Source organism: Pyxicephalus adspersus, chromosome 2, assembly GCF_032062135.1.
Source record: "Pyxicephalus adspersus chromosome 2, UCB_Pads_2.0, whole genome shotgun sequence".
NCBI classification, from domain to species: domain Eukaryota; kingdom Metazoa; phylum Chordata; class Amphibia; order Anura; family Pyxicephalidae; genus Pyxicephalus; species Pyxicephalus adspersus.
Genome location: NC_092859.1, coordinates 102,439,718 through 102,457,017, shown reverse-complemented (window position 1 = coordinate 102,457,017; position 17,300 = coordinate 102,439,718). Strand labels below are relative to the sequence as shown.

The 17,300-nt window shown below is 37.4% G+C and overlaps 1 protein-coding gene across 1 annotated transcript in view; it reads right to left on the bottom strand.

Annotated features, from left to right (window-relative positions):
- Positions 1-17,300, bottom strand: part of LAMB4 (laminin subunit beta 4) — a 66,347-nt gene that overhangs the window by 19,104 nt on the left and 29,943 nt on the right. The window contains exons 17-23 of the mRNA XM_072399042.1: positions 16,485-16,518; positions 16,109-16,286; positions 14,740-14,883; positions 12,081-12,312; positions 7,724-7,881; positions 5,918-6,139; positions 909-1,135 (exon numbers count right to left, since the gene is read on the bottom strand). Coding sequence (XP_072255143.1) covers positions 909-1,135; positions 5,918-6,139; positions 7,724-7,881; positions 12,081-12,312; positions 14,740-14,883; positions 16,109-16,286; positions 16,485-16,518 — 1,195 coding nt within the window. The remainder of the gene's footprint in view (positions 1-908; positions 1,136-5,917; positions 6,140-7,723; positions 7,882-12,080; positions 12,313-14,739; positions 14,884-16,108; positions 16,287-16,484; positions 16,519-17,300) is intronic.

The following is a 17,300-nucleotide window of genomic DNA, read 5'->3' as shown; positions in this document are numbered from 1 at the left end:
CCACAGCCTTGCAACACACAGATGTTAATGTGTATGATAATACTCATTCATGACGCAAAAACATGTTGAAGGAAATCAATCAAAACACCTATACAAGAACCTGCAAACCAAACTACTAAATAAAAAACTGGAATAGTTACAGTGCATGACTTTGGAATAGTACCTAACAAAATATCATTTAAACTCTGGCTTTGACTGAAAAAAACATCTCCAGCTGTTATATTCACCCTATCTCTGGTAGATTCACATATTCGGAGCCAATCGTCTTACATCTTCTAGTGTCATACAACCCACTTCCTTTGACCCTGGGTCATTAAAGATTTTTTATTGATAAACAGTATTTTTATAGCACCAACATATTATGCAGCGCTGTAAATAATTATGGGGTTGCAAAAGACAGACAGATACAGACAATGACACAGGAGGAGAAGAGGACCCTGCCTCAAGGGGCTTACAATCTTATGTGGTTGATTTTTATTAAACCTCAACCTAGACTGGCAGGATGCTGGCATGTAACATTATTACATGGCAGTGGTCTGTGCAGCATTTAAGATCTTCCATGCATGGAACTGCAGAGAAGGTCATGGGGAAGACATTTACAGAGACACAGTTTTTTTTGGCTAATCGGTAGCTTACCAGTGTCTCTTGAACTCAGAATGCTTTTAGGCTTATTTATTAGATAATGCAAGGATCAGTTATTAATGAAGTATAGTAACAAATACCATCCAGTCACTTTTTACATTTAATCATGTTAGGACAATCAAAACAAGAATGATTACAATTCAGTTTATATTCCCTGATATACTTTGTATATTGCTAATTTTTATATTAACATAAACCGCTCATCCTCACTATATTGTTTATTATAATAACATAACACTGATATGCAACTATTAATTTTTTTTTACCTGATTGCACTGATTTCCGATAGAATTGTTTAGGTAACAGTTGCAAGGCTGACATCCTCTCCCACTGGAAAAGTTCCAGAAGCCAGGTGCACATGTGTCACACCTGATCCCAACTACATTGGGCAAACAAGGGCACTGTCCAGTAATTCTATCACATACACATTCTCCAACCTCTTCATAAATTGAGCAGTTCTCAGCCTTAGTTCCCATGGAGTTACAGATACAACCTTCAAAAAAATGTTATGTAAATGTGCATTAGTAAGAAAGGAATTACAGCATGCAACCTATATTAGTAGATTATCAGCTTTTGCAATAAAATTTACATTTGCTGTTAAGGGATAAATGAACAACTGTTATAAAAAGCCAGAATATTTTTTTTAAAAAAATCAACAGATTTTGTTCACCCCTGCTGAACATCTTCTTCTTCACTGGTCAGCTTTATATCATATTATGATTTTTAGATGGCTCCATTGCTAGCTGGAGTTAAACAAGACCCATGTCCTTTCTGTCTTAATAACATTTGTGCCGTAGCACTTAATTTTAAGTGCCTATAAAAAATCTCTGCATATATATATATATATATATATATATATAAATACCTGTTGAGCCTGCCGGTGAGGACCACCTATTGGATCTTACTGTGATGGTGTAGAAATAATGCTGCACTGCTCCTGACCGGAGTTGTCATTCTTATGTAGGTGGTGCATGTAGAACTGTGGCATGAGAAATGTTACTGTGGCAATCAGGATTGTTAGTACAGGTACTATTTTGACTATAGGTCTATAGGTTTTAGTGGGGGGCACGTGAAACACAAATGCAGGAGAATTTGGCTTAGTCAGGGAAGGTAAAGATAAAAGTTTTTTTGTTTACTTATGAGGCTTGTGCATTTTATAATAATTGTATTTGGGACTTGTCTAAAGTGGACTTACCAGCTTTTTTAATGGTACATTTATCTTTTACCTTTACTTTTGCACCATTCTTAACATACTTACCCATCCCATTCTGAATTGGGTATAATATAAGGTACCCATGAACATTTTAATTATAACAATGTACCTTGTTTAATGATAACAATGGACAATGTGTATTACTGGCATGATTAGTTGATGGCATAATAGTTGACGCTCAGGTGGAACTGTGTCATCTGGAAATCGGGCAAAAGCAAAATATCCTCCATGTTAGAGTTTGCTTGTAACATATGAGCTGCATTTGGTCTGACTTGATACCCTAACACTAAAGACCTGTGTTAGGATGCAAATCTCAGTCTGGATTGTAGCAGAAGCCAAACATCACTTATGGCAGGGGTGTCAAACTCTGACCCGCGGACCAAATCTGGCCCTCAAGGTCCTTTTTTTTAAACCCCAAAGAATTCCGAAAATGAACTACATCTGGCAAACCCGCCCGCGTTACCACCTCACATCATCATTTTCAATGCAATGCAATAGACATTACAATGCAAAACACCCATCATGTGACACAAAGCCTAGGCAATGATCACGTGGTGCCTGATTACCAGGGGCATTGTGTTTGTTTCAATCCATTAGAGACTGCATAGTGTAATATTTAGTGTCAGACAAACTTGTGATGTGAGAGGATGAACAACACACAGCCTGCATTGATTGATAGAAATGAGTCTTTTCAACCCTAATGTGTGTGTAGGGGGGTTTGTTTTTGTTAGTTATGGATGAAGTGGTAAACCTTCATAAATTTTTTCAGTAAATTTCAAATTTGACCCCTGACTTGGTCTAAGTTTTTAATTTCGGCCCTCTGTGTATTTGAGTTTGATACCCCTGACTTATGGAGTCCAGCTCCAGTGGCAATGCTTCAACAGATGGTGATCCCCCAATTTAGCACCATGGTCTTTACTTTTGGACAAGTCCTCACTCAGGAGGCAAGTTGCACTATTAATGCATGGAATAGCAAGGATTGTGGGAAAATCAGGGTAACATGAAGACAGAAAGGCCTCAGGGAGGTCAATAACCTAAAACTAAACCATAAAATAAGAGCAGATCAGAGGGTGAAGCCAGGACCAAGCTTAGGCAAGGTATCCAAGGGGTAGAGAGAGTTTTTGGTCAGAGGTCAAGCTGAGGTCAAACAAATCAAAGGTCAGATCTGTCCAAAAATACACCCCAAGCAATTGTACAAACACTAGCGTGGCCATTGTGGCCATGTTCAGGTGTACTTTTATTGTGTGGCACAGGTGTCTCAGAGGTTAGCACTGGCCTTTTCATCATTAAGTTCAAATTTCAGCCAGGGCCCTATCTGCATTGAGTTTGCATGTTTTTGCTCGGGTTTTCCCCCCTGGTAAATTGACCTTAGACTGTGCTAATGACATATGACTATGGTGGGACATTAGATTGTAAGCCCCTTTGAGGGACAGCTAATAACTATGGACTTTTTGAAGAGCTGTGTAATATCGTTAACTACTAGTAAATAATAATAATGTACTGATGGAGACCAAAGGAAGCAGCTGGAGGTGGGTTCCAAAGGAAAGTAAGCCAACCAGTGTGGCAGGAATGCTGGGCAGTTGACCACGTAGCAATGCAAATCCACCTACCAATGATTTAGAGCTGTGAGTAAGGTGGCAGTAGGTGCTGACTTGCCTATGGCAGTTGGGCAAGAATTGAACCAGGCAGGGAGGAAAAATTGTGTGCTTGAACCTGTGAAATAATAGGCTTTAAATTTTCTCATTTTCAGGTATTGATGAGAGAAATATTATTGCATCATTTGAATAACTTGGGGACTTAAAGGATTGCTTGGTGACTTGGAGGATGCACAATTGTCTAAGCACCAGTCAATTGTTGGAAACATTTGTGCCTGTATTTCCAGGTATTTCTATGTATATATTTTAAACAGGAGCTTGGCATTTATATTTGCTTGCACATAGCTGGTGATAACACACTGTATGAATGCTGGCAGCAGTACTCACAAAGGTTATCAGCAATAGTATGACAGGAATTTGGCTTATGCAATTGCTGCTATATGCAAGTTAATATATTCCAGAGGGATACATTTATAAAGGAAACCAACAGAAAAGAAAGTATGAAACCACTGTCTTCTAACCTCTCTAACTGAAAATACCCCTTTTCTGCCTGTCATGCTGATTCAGTGGCTTCACTACTGTCACTACTGTGGAACTAGTAAGTAAAGATAACTGCTTAGAAATAGTAGTAACCCCATCCTGCATTAGCTTTACAACCACAATTGGTTTGGTAGCCAAGTGGTTAAAACATTTTCATCCATTTCCAATACTTACCTTTTTCACGTGTGTTAATGTATGTTTGCCCATCTTTTGTTAATACTTTTAAATACATTCATTTTAACTAAACAAATGTTAATTTCACCTACAAACACCTTTTTAAAAACAGAGCTAACGTCAAAATATTCCCTCTAATAGATTATTACTTCTAGGAACAGAATGCTGTTAAAAATAAATACTTGAAATGTTTAAACAGAATTACTTTTATGTGTTATCAGTAGCTTGAACCAACAAACAGTGTATCACTTATGTCAGATGGGAATGTCAGATCCCCAATCTTATGAATAGAGCCCTAAAGCTACGAACACGCGTCCAATGGTTCCCGCCTTATATTTGGCTCAGGGCTGATATCGGACGAGAATCTGGCATGTGTAAAGTGCCAGTCGTCCATCATCCGACCGACTGTCCTGGCGGATCCACGGACGATGGACGACTAATGATCCAAATGCAAGGGAAGGGGGAGAGGGTGCAGCAAGGTGCCGCTCTGTGGCTGGATCCTCAGACGATGGACGACTAAAGATCCTGATGCAAGGAAAGGGGGAGAGTGCACAGCAGGGTGCTATTCCCCCCCTCCCCTCTGCATAGAGCAGAACGGTGCTGTATATTTAGCACTCGTTCATGCATCGAGCAGTTCTAGTTGTTGGAAAGGATCGTGAAAAATCTGTTCCAATGAGTATTATTGCATGTGTGTATGCGGCTTAAGTGTTCCGTGTGATAGGGGAAAATGTGTTCATTACACAGATGGCATTATTTTTGGAACAAGGCAGGTAGACAATAGGGAGAAGAAGACAGGTGTTTTTTTATTGTTATGCCAGGATGTAATTCTACTTTAGCACAGTGCAATCCAGGTCATTTGTGCATTGTTGTTCTCCCCAGTGCTGGTGTGCTGCCCACTGCTGTAACAGCAAATTAATGGCATTGGAATGTAAATTTGAGGGGAAATGCATCCTCAAATGGCTCCTGAAGATTACAGAATCTTTTTTTAGTATCCTGAACCTATTCCAGAGCTAACATGGCCACTCCTCAGACATAGTATTTTTGGTTTGTTTTTTTTCTTACAGAAAGATGAAAAACAAACAGCAAAAATATATGCAGTAAACCAATAATTAAGTATACACGTAAAAAAGGGAAACATTAAAAGGAAGGCTAAAACAAACATAACGAAATCCCTTTTTTTTTTTTTTTTTTTACAAAAAGTGGTCATTGTTTATTTCATGGCAATATCATTTTTACTTAAACGACTCTCTCATTCTTAGGCTACATACACATGTCAGATGATTCTTATCAATATTCGCCTCATGGCTGGTATCGGATGGAAATCTAGCATGTGTATAGTGCTTGTGGTCTCTTGCCTGGATGACTGTCCTGGCCGATCCACGGACAATGGATGAGGAAGGATCATAATGAAAGTGAAAAGGAGAGAGTGCAGTGGGGTGCCACTCCGTCGTTTCTTCCCCCTTCCATCTCCATAGAGCAGACTGGCGCTGTAAGTACAGCACGCGTTCATACATCATGCAGTCGTTTGTTGTTGGAAAGCATCATTTACAATCCTTTCCAACAGCAATAATTGCATGTGTGTATGCAGCCTAAGTGGTTGTTATAAAGATCACAAATAGTAATAAAGATGAGCACATTAGAGTATAATGGGTTAGGTTTTTTACACAATGACGTATTCTGCCCCCTCCCAATTCTGAACATTTTGTTAAAGGGTAAAAGCAAAGAATTCAAAACATCTAATTAATTTGCTTACTTGTACAATTCTGATGACATCCAGATCCAAAGAAGCCTGGTAGGCAGGATTGGCACATAGGTCCATATGTGTTATTCAGACACTTTAAACACTCTCCAGTGATTTTATCACATGCTTCAGGATCAGTAATATCTATATTGTTATTGCACTGACATGGTAAACATTGTTCTCCTTCTTCTACATTTCCATAAAAACCAGCTGGACACTCATTACAATTCTTTCCTGTAAAAGGAAACAATCAATATAACAAACCACCCACATACTTTATAAAATAAATTCCATATTTATGAGTTTATTTCTAGCACTCATACTATACTACATCCCTACAGAGGTGATGCTCTGTGGCTATAGGAAACAGAAATAAAATCTAGTGACATCTCCATATAATTTTGCATTGCAGGCATTTCCTTGTTTGCATCCACGAAAAAAAAAGATATTATAATTCATCAAATAAAAATGTGCAAAAGTGCATAATGTAGCTGCATACTTAGTCCTACAGTTCCTTTACAACTCCTAGTTGCAGACGATATTGGTTAGCTAGGCTGTAAAATAGAGACTTTTTACAGTTATTTCAATTCTTTTGGCAGTCCATTTGTAGGCAGGGTCCAGATAACTTACGGTAGTAGCAACAGGGTCCTTTCACCCATAATTCTGTGGCTGCTGTCTCTCAGGAACATCTTGAAAGAAAGCTTAACACTTCCTAGTTCCCTGTTTTTTTTTTATTTCTTGATCTCAAAGGCACACTTTGGAGCGCAAAGTAACACACTTCTATTATGATCGCCCCTTTTGTATTTAGGAGACATATAAAATTGGAAAATGTTTTAGTATATGTATTAGCATTATATGTATATAGTATTATAACACTGTACATAAAAAGATTAGGTTGTAGACAGGGATAACAAGGTTATTTTTCTTGGAGTTTACAGGGTGATGTGTAGGATATGAACTTTGTATGTAAAATATACAGACCTTGCTTTAAAATGATTATATCCTAATGATGATTTACAAACCTTGGAAGAAAACCATAGCATAATGAGCTGCCATATGGATCAATCTGGTTATACGTATCATAAAGATCATTATTGCCTAGGGATTTTTGGTGAATAGGGCTTGGCTACAGCACATTAAATATAGAATTGGCAGGTCATTATTTACCATCTTCTCTATACACCAAATGGTGAGTCTAAAGCAGTGGAATTGTTGCTCATGTGGGAATGGTTGCAGGTATTTAAAAAAATAATGTATAGTCCTAGAAAATGTGGCACACATTATCTTTATGATAACCATTTTGACATGCCAGTGATGTGTTTTGAATTAACTTTATCTCAATAAGAAGTAATAGTTTACATTGCTTTCTGTGAGATTTTGTGGGTTCTGAAGAGCCGAATGCTATTCAGCATTAGCCTAGTTTGCTTTGGTAGGCAAACCCTGTTTTTTGGGATTCATTGCATTCGTATTTTAGGGTAATGTATGCTCACCATTTCCTTGCAAAGAATGACAGTCTGCATGACTGGGCTGTGAGGCTAATTTGTTTGGGAACAATGGTGCACCCTATTTTTTTAATTAATATTTTTCCAATTAAAATATAATTTTCTAATTAAAATATAATTTTTCCAGACATATTCATCACATAGGTATGTAAGTTTATCATATCTGACTGCCACTTGGCCTTTTTCCTATTTAAAAATATTTAATTTGTTACATACACTAGCACAGGTACATTGTAATGTGGATGAATCAGAAAACCTATTTGAACCAGTACTGTTATAGGCATGAACACAGATAAATGAAGTATGGGTTTGATACCTGTGTAGCCTTCCAGACAGTCACAGATCACCTCTAGAGTATCGGGGTTTTGTTGACAGGAAAGTGCAAAATATTCATTACTTGTAGGAGAACCTGGACACATACACGGGTGACATGGCTGTCCCTTCACTGGATTCCCAAAGTAATTATCAAGACACCTGCAGATCAGAAATTCAAAGCATATAAAGTCCATGTGGTTTAAACTTGACAAGACTAAAAAAGGTTTTCTCAGTAATCCATCTTATAAATAATTTTCTGTGCATTTAAAAATCACAATTGCCAAAATAAAAAAAACAAAACAAAACATAAATGTTAGGTTTTTAAAAGGTATGTATATAATTTATGACTTTATTTCCATACCGTTCACAGCTGGTGCCTGTTGCAAATCCCTTGCAGCTCCTGCAGGCCCCAGTTATCGGATCACATGACTCTGAATTGCCATTACACTGGCAAGGTTTACAGTCTGGAAATCCATAGTAACCAGGTAGGCAGAGATCACAACGGCGACCCATGATATCTTTTCGGCAAGTGCACTGTCCAGTAACTTGATCACACAATGTACTCATAGAGCCACTAATATGACAATCACAACCTAGGAGACAGGTGAAAATTATAACCTATATAACCTAAATATACTCAATGTCTTGAGCCAGCAATGTATGAGGTATTCTTTCACCTGACTACCACACTAATGTATTGTGAGCTGTGTGTTCCGCCATGTTAAAAAGGTCTACAAACATTGATCTAAACCAGGGGTCAGCAAACTTTTTTGGCTACTAGGCCATTTTAGGAGGTCAAGAAGGCACACTAGGCCGGACTCTTTCTTGAGTCCCACGCTGATGGCACCTCCCCCCACCAGGAAAACCCCTGAAGGGAAATACTTCTCCTCCGCAGTGCATATGGAGGAGAGGGAACGCCCCAGAAAGGAAATCCCTCTCCTGTGCAATGCATAATGAGGAGAGGGAATGTCCCCTAACCCTGCATGCGGCTCTGAGCCGCGGGTTGGCGACCCCTGCCGGCTGGGATTAGGTCTAGAATGGACTACCAACTAGGCCGTATCTGGCCTAAAGGCCGGAGTTTGCTGACCCCTGGTCTAAACAAAGATAAGAAAATATTTTTTCCTATTTATCAATCTATTGCACCTAACACAGCTCATAGAACAAAGCTGAGAACTTCAGCTGTAGTGAAAATGCTCATTTTGTAGTAAAACAGTTTTGCCAAAACTACTCCCCATCCCTAGTGGTTGGTATAAACATCAGAAGTAAAACCATGGCCATATTTGTAGAAAAGTACAAAGGCTGCTACCTAGTTAGTATGTTTGTCATATTTTCATTAATTTTACATGCACTTTGGCAAACGTTGGAAGCAATATTATAGAGTACAATGGTACTTTATACATGGTTAATATGTTCTTCCCCCTCCTACTTCTTGACCTTTGTTGAAAAGCATGACATTTAGAATTACTAACTGGATAACTTGCTTACTTGTACAATTCTGTCCAGATCCAAAGTAGCCTGGCAGGCAGGATTCACACGTAGGTCCATAGGTGTTATGCAGACACTTTAAACACTCCCCGGTGACTTTATCACATGCTTCAGTATCTGTTATATCTATATTGTTATTGCACTGACATGGTAAACATTTTTCTCCTAAATTTCCGTAAAAACCAGCTGGACACTCACTACAGTTTTTACCTAAAAGAAAAAAAAGAAGCATTATTAGAAACCACCAATACATTTAAAAAAAAAAAAAAATGTTTCTCATACATATAAACTTTATTTAAACACATACTTTACAACATCCTATAGTACTTTTCTGTACTATATAAAAACTAAAGTAAATCTCGTGTTATCAACATGTAAGCATTTAGTTAAGTAAAAGATAATTTCACTCATCAAAAACTCTTTTTTACACCATCGTTAATAAAGTAAGATTAATGTCCAGGTCATAAGTATGACACTGTAAAATTTCAGGAATTTGATAATCCCTTTAATAGATATAAATAAAACTACAGGGGCCAATGTAGAACCTCAAAAAAAAAGTTTGTGTTTGTACTGTGTAGTGTGATTTGGCACACTACACCTTGTCTTGTAAAATATGAAAATTGATGAAACTACATGTTAGAGAGGCCCGTAGCCGTAAGAAGTAGGCGCAGGGCCACATGACTGGGTGCTAGGCCTAGCCCAGAGCTTTTAAGGGGTTAAGAAAAAGGTAGTGTTGCTAGAGGGGGCTGGGCTAGTATACAACGTGGGAGGTTTGGAAGTAGGCGGTAGTTATGACAACGGTGTTTATAAAGGATGGGCTAGAAGGTCCGAGCTACCCTGGTCATGTCATTGATGAGTCCTAGAATCCATTGAAAACCCAAAATTGAGTTCTTATTGGAAATTTGGCTGTACAATGGTGGAACTATACAGTATTTTCTACAAAGGTAATAGAACAACCCCTACTAGTAGGAAAAAAGGCATGGTCTCCAAATATCTCTTGCTGGTAGTACAACATGCAGACGCCAAACAGGTCCTTACTAGTTTAATTTATTAGCAGCAGGGCAGAGTACGGAATGTGGTCTTCTCTCACTTGGAGTGCCCATAAAACACCAAGGAAAGTTGACATTTCCTGGGGAGATTTCTATCCCAGGGACCAATAAGTGCATTTTGGTGTCCAAAGGAACACATTCCTGCTAGGATCACTTCTTTTATTTTTAATAATATTTCAATGTTTTTAAGGTTTTCATTTTAGGTTTTCCCTCACTTTTTATCTTAATTGGCAAATCTCTCCAAGGAACACAGACAGCAATAAAAACTTGATGAAGTGTCTAATTCTTCCCTATCTTAGGCAAAAATTCTGTTACATATACTTTTGAGTTGTAAGAAAAATGGGATATTACGTCAGCTTTTTAGGGCATAATCCAGCAGCTCACCGAGTATGTAGTAGGACATGGTAAAATGTTGTAAAGAAAACCAAAGCAAAATTTAATTTCAAAGTGTTTTAATAGATTGTCAATTGGGAGGCGAAGGTTCTATAAAATTTTGTAAAATGTTTTTTCTTTCTGCTCAGTATTGATTAGAAACAATGACCATAATCCTTTCATAAGTCTTAGGTTGTCACACTGACCAAGTAGACATATTGTCCAGCTACGAGGGAGCTGAAGAGAATTTTGATGAATTGAACCATTTCAGCAAAAATGTTTTATTGGAAGGCAGTCTTAGCTGTTGTTGCACGGATAAGCATATTCTTTTCTGTATTTGAGACAGCTCAGATAAACCAAGTTGGTGGAATTTGGAGGGGGCAATGTAGACTTTGTAGACAATGTTGCTAGAAAAATACCTCCCTGTAGAGTTGCCAGTGGTGCCCATGTGGATTGACCTATGTGGTATACCTCAGAAAGAGGTAATCATTTACAAATTTTCAAATTTTTTGTGAGATTTTTGGTGTTAAAAGCATGTCAAGAGTGTTTTTCTTGTCCTTTGCTGAAGATCTTGAAATGAATTGTGTAATGTATGATTTAACTTGAAAGAATGTATTAATATCTTTGGAAATACCTGGATTCCTGTGATAGCTCCCAAAAAGATAACTTTTTTAAAGTTTTAGTCCGATAGTTGTGAGTTTATCTTTAGAATGTGGTAAAGTGTAGTAAAGTGTAGGACTGAGAGGGGTAGAAAAACATTTGGTTTGGGCATTATGTTGTCGTAGGTTGCTCAGTTTGTGTCATAGAGACAGCAATGACAATAAGAGATTATTATTTGATATTTTTCTAGTAGGAGGATCACCATCTCTATGGAAGTTCTCCATGGAGCCAGCAGTGAAGATGGTTGCTCCCTAGAATGCAGGTCCGGGACAGGGTAAGTATGTACACATGCAGGAACATTAGAATGTGAGTAAATCCACATTTAAAACACATCTGAACTAGTACTGTTATTAGTATAAACAAAGTTAAACGAAGTATGGGTTTGATACCTCTGTAGCCTTCCAAACAGTTGCAGGTCACCTCTAGAGTATCCAGGTTTTGATGACAGGAAAGTGCAAAATATTTATTGCTTGTAGGAGGACCTGGGCACATACAAGGTCTGCATGGCTGTCCTTTTAATGGATTCCCAAAGTAATTATCAAGACACCTGAGCAGAAATCAGAGCATATAACATTTATGTGAGGAAACATGACAAAATTAATGAATTAATCTTCTAAATATTCTCTAATTTCTGTACCATTTTGAAAGTCCTATTTTTTTAGAACATGAAAAAAGAACCACAAATGTTAGATTTTAAAGCAGTCTGAATAGATTATTAAAACTTTTTCTCCAACATCACTTAATGAAATCTAATTTTAAAATTTTAAAACAATAATTTTTGGGTTTCCATACCGTTCGCAGTTGGTGCCAGTTGCAAATCCCTTGCAGCTCTTGCAGGCCCCCGTTATTGGATCACATGACTCTGAATTGCCATAACACTGGCAAGGTCTACAGTTTGGAAATCCATAGTATCCAGGTAGGCAGCGATCACAGCGACGACCCTGAATGTCTTTACGGCAAGCACATTGTCCAGTAACTTGATCACACAATGTACTCATAGAGCCATTGATATGACAATCACAACCTAGAAAACAGGCCAAAATCATAACCTTTTAAAGTGTATCTTATTGTATACTTCAACAATTGGGTAGGTCTCTAATTCTTGAAAGGCCACATTGATTTTCTTTCATGTTTACTTTTGATGTTGCTATCATCGTATTAAAATATGGACATGATTCCAGTGTTATTTAAGTGTTAAAGAACTGATAAAGATAAAAGAGCAGTATTCTTTCCTCCAAAAAAATGGCAACCATAGGCCTTTTCTGGGAAATATGTCACAGGACTAGTCCAGTGGTACCTTTTTATAATTTATAGCCTAAGAGTTGCACTTATAAAGGCACTTAGACCTTGACTGTAAAAAAAAAATTTCAGAATGGTATTTTCATCTGCATATGAGAAGGGGTTAAAATAAATTGGACTGTCCATTGTAATGGTATTATGGTAAACAAGGTGCCATAGTGCCATAGCAAATGGAGGAAATTTGGCCTCAGAGCTGACTTCATGTATTACAAAGCCAGACTACAACACTTCAACACTGAACTCACTGTCGTCAAGCAAAGTTATTTTTCTGCTATCACTTCCTCTCAAGCTTCCAACCCCTAATCCCTCCACAACATCCTTCTCTGCCCAAGAGAAAGCCACCTACTCACCGTGCCACTCCAACCATACCCACCCCTTCCACCTGTAAATCATCACTGGGAGGCCCCTTTACTCTGGATGAAGTCTCCTCTCTTCTCTCATCCCGGGCCTGATTTATTAAAGCTCTCCAAGGCTGGAGAGGATACACTTTCATCAGTGAAGCTGGGTGATCCAGCAAACCTGAAATGGATCTGGGCCAGGATTAAAAACATTTGCTAACAAATAGAAAAATACTTTTGAGAAATCAATTTCAGGTTTGCTGGATCACCCAGCTTCACTGATGAAAGTGTATCCTCTCCAGAGCTTTAATAAATCAGGCCCATCATCTCCATCTACTACCTGTCTGCTTGACCCAATTCCCTGTGATCTAATCCCTGCCCATTCCTCCACCCTGGCCCCTGCCCCAATCAAACTAATCAACCTCTCCCTTTATAGTAGTATCTATCCCTCCACTTTCAAACATGCCAATATTCTCCCTATCCTGAAGAAACCCTCTCTAGACCCTTGCCTACTGTGTAGCTACCGTCTACCTACCGTCCTATCACCCTTCTCCCGTATGTTTCCAAACTTCTTGAGCACCTTGTCTACAAAAGAGACACCGATTACCTGATCACCAACTCTCTCCTTGACCCCCTCCAGTCTGGTTTTTGAGCTGCCCATTCCACTAAAATGTCCCTTACTAAAGTGGCCAATGACCTCATCAGAGCTAGGTCACAAGGCAACTTTTCCCTCCTCCTTTTCCTAGATCTTTTCTCTGCTTTTGACACTGTTGATCACCCCTTTCCAATCCAAATCATGCGCTCCATTGGTATCAGTGACACTGTTCTCTCTTGGTTTGCTTCCTTGCTCTCTGACGGCTCCTTTCAAGTTTCTTTTATTGGTAATTCCTCCTCTCCCACTCCCCTCCAGAGAGCAGCAAACCTGAAATGGATTTCTTAAAAGTTATTTGTTCTTTGTTAGCAATTGTTTTCATTCTTGAACCAGATCCATTCCAGGTTTGCTGGATCACCCAGGTTCCCACATATTAGTCTATCTTTTCTACCTTTGGAGAGTTTTAATAAATCAGGTCCAATGACACAGGAGAAGGAGAGGACCCTGCCCAAAAGAGCTTACAATGAGATTGATTTATTGGACCCGATTTATTAAAGCTCTCCAAGGCTGGAGAGAATACACTTTTATCCGTGAAGCTGGGTGATCCAGAAAACCTGGAATTGATTTCTTCAAAGTAATTTGCTAATTTCTAGCAAATGTTTTAAATCGTGAACTAGATCCATTCCAGGTTTTCTGGATTACCCAGCTTCACTGATGAAAGTGTATCATCTCCAGCCTTGGAGAGCTTTGAAAAATCAAGCCCAGTAAAGCTCCCTAAGACTGGAGAAGAAAAACTATCATGGGAGAACCTGGGTGATACCGCACACCTAGAATGGATTTCATAAAAATCCTTTGCTATTAGTTTATAATCAATTCCAAGTTTGTTGGATCACGCAGGGTATATTTTTTATATACCTTAAAGGGAAAATATAGGCAAATAACCGTTTATACTATGATTACTCTTTATCAGGATAATCTGAACGTGACGAATGACTAATCATTCTCTAATTAGAAAAATTAAGCCTTTATAAGGCTGTTTTTATTCCCTGTTCAAATTACTATTTTTTTTCGGTATTTGAACATTGCTGTTGTGAATCAGAGGTTAGGCATTTTTTAGGGTAAAACTTAAATGTTAAGTTTCAATAAAAAAGTTCATTTCTCTGTTTTTGTTTCAGAGTTGACAAGTAATCCCTCAGAGCAGTATAAAATAGGATTTTCATACCTTGACAGCCATTGGGACCAAAGCCATAACTTCCCACATCACACCTATCACAGCAACTTCCAACAACATTGGGCTTGCACTGACATTGACCTCCAATCTTGCTGCAACGATTGTTTAATGATCCTTCAGAATTACAGGAACACTCTGAAATGATTGAATAGTTAGACTATAACATTTTTCATCTTAATAGTCAAGGCAACTAGCGAATAATTGAGTAAACTACATATGCTATTTAATAAATATAAAAGAAAGTTTACTTGGTTTCCCTTCACGTGTGTAATAACCATTTCTTATTTTGTCCATGTTTGTGGGAAACATCTGAGTATTGGGCTTTTCCGGGTTTCAGGTCATCCTTTCAGCCACATTTCGCAAATATGGCAGAATGCCTAGTGTTTGTTTTAAGTGTAATTTTTTCATTTTAGCAGCAAGTGCTCACATGTACTTGCCTTTACCAAATCAAATAAATTACATACTACATTCACTTCCAAAAAATCTGTGTTAAACTATATAGAATACATTTTTAGTTTATTTTTTTTAAAAAGGTGTTTATTTTCAGAGAAAAGAGAGTCTAATTTTATCCTAACCACCCACCATCTTGCTTCTAATTTATTTTACCTGAGGGTATTCCTCCCTTTAATCTAGTCTGCAGTGTTCAAAAGATAATATGCTTAAGAATGTCTGTCTTTGGGGTTAATGTCAGGTTGGAATGTACTTTTTTAATGGAATGTTAAAAGGTTCTCTACAAAAGTATGAATGATAGGATACCAGTTTACAAAGAATTTTCTGTGGGTATGATATAAACTGTACTTACAATATCTAATAAAAAGTTTTAAACTTAATAAATATTTAGTGCACCTTATAAATAAACAAAAAGAATTTGAGCATTAAGTCAAAGAATAAAGAAATCCATTATTAGTTAAAATATTAATTATTATTCATAATTTAATAATTATTTAGTATTCCAACTAATTTCTACATGCACATGTAAGAAATATTCTTAAAGTGCAATTGTATTTTACTTAAATAACATGAAAAACATGTCTATTTACTGTCAAACTATGCTCAAGTAACGGTGAAAAATTATTCAAAGTATTGCAGGTAGATATTTGCCCCCTCCCTCAGGATTAATAAAGGCCCTGGTACTCTTTAAAATCCTTCTCTGGTGTACAAATTCAGTAAATAGGACTTATTAAAAATAATAGGTCATTTAGCAAAATACAGCATAGCAGGCAATAAAAAAGAGCTGGTGGTAGCAGGAACTGCTGTACTATTGCTAGTGACAGCCTGCATCATATATATCTTTTTATTTTGCCTGTTCTTTTTTAAATGAATAGGCAGATTGTCTTAACAGAAAAAGTTTTCTACTTACTAACAGCGCCATTATGTATCCGCGCAGACATGCTAATAATAAGCTTCTCGCAGACATCTGGCAGAGTTTGTGTTCCAATATCAGAAGCAATTTCAATGCAGTTATAGTAATTATATTCTTCTAATTGCTCCTCAGTACAGAGATTGCTTATAGATGAAATCTGGGGAATCAGTCCGAGCTTTAAAGAAAATAAAACATCAGAATACATTTTTCTTTATTAAAATTCACATATAATGCAGAAAAAAATTAGAATGTTATGCCTAGAACATGTTAAATGAGATAAAAAAAGAAGTGAATCCTAGATAACATTTCTTATACAACACCATGCAGTAAACAAATCTTGCCTCTCAGCAGGTTACAGTTATGCATGACCTACATCCCACCCTTGTTTAATTAGTCTTTGCTGATATCTACACACAGGGGGAAAAACTCAAGGAATGTGTACAAGACAGAACTTGTGTGTAGCTTATACAGATGACTCCTTTTCTTTTTCTTTGTTAGACATAGATTATGTTGTAGAAAGTAAGACAATGTCAAATTATGTATGTTATACATAAACATCTTACACCGGAAATGTTAAACTTTCTAGTTTGTGACCTCAGTATCATTTTCTGGGATCCTTTATTATCAGCCACTGAAAAAACTGTTTTATTTTGCAAAATAACATAATATTGTGAGACATTACTTTTCATTTAAAAATTCTTTATTTAAAGCTAAGTTTCATAAAATGTTGTTACAATCTTATAGTTTCCATAATAAGACAACAGGTAAAAGCTCAAACCCAATTTCCAGGGACATTAGTATTTTGGGGAGTGTCAGACAAAGCACAAAAGGAGACATATGGAAGTGGTCAGAAAAAGAAAAGTATAAATCGAACAAACACCTGACTAAGGCTAGTATAAAGAGAATATTTAATTTTTATTACAAAGTAAAAAATGTAAGTAATTCAGCCTAAAATCATGCAATAACATGGTATATAGTGAAAGTTTAAAGGCATGCATATCAACTAAGATTGGTTCCCATAGAACATTAAAGTTCACTATTCTGGTAATGTTTGCGGTTTGAGGATGTTGTCCCCTGGGCCTCATTTGTTAAAGCTCTCCAAGGCTGGAGAGGATACACTTTTATCGGTAAAGCTGGGTTATCTAGCAAACCTGAAATGGATCTGGTCTAGGATTAAAAACATTTGCTA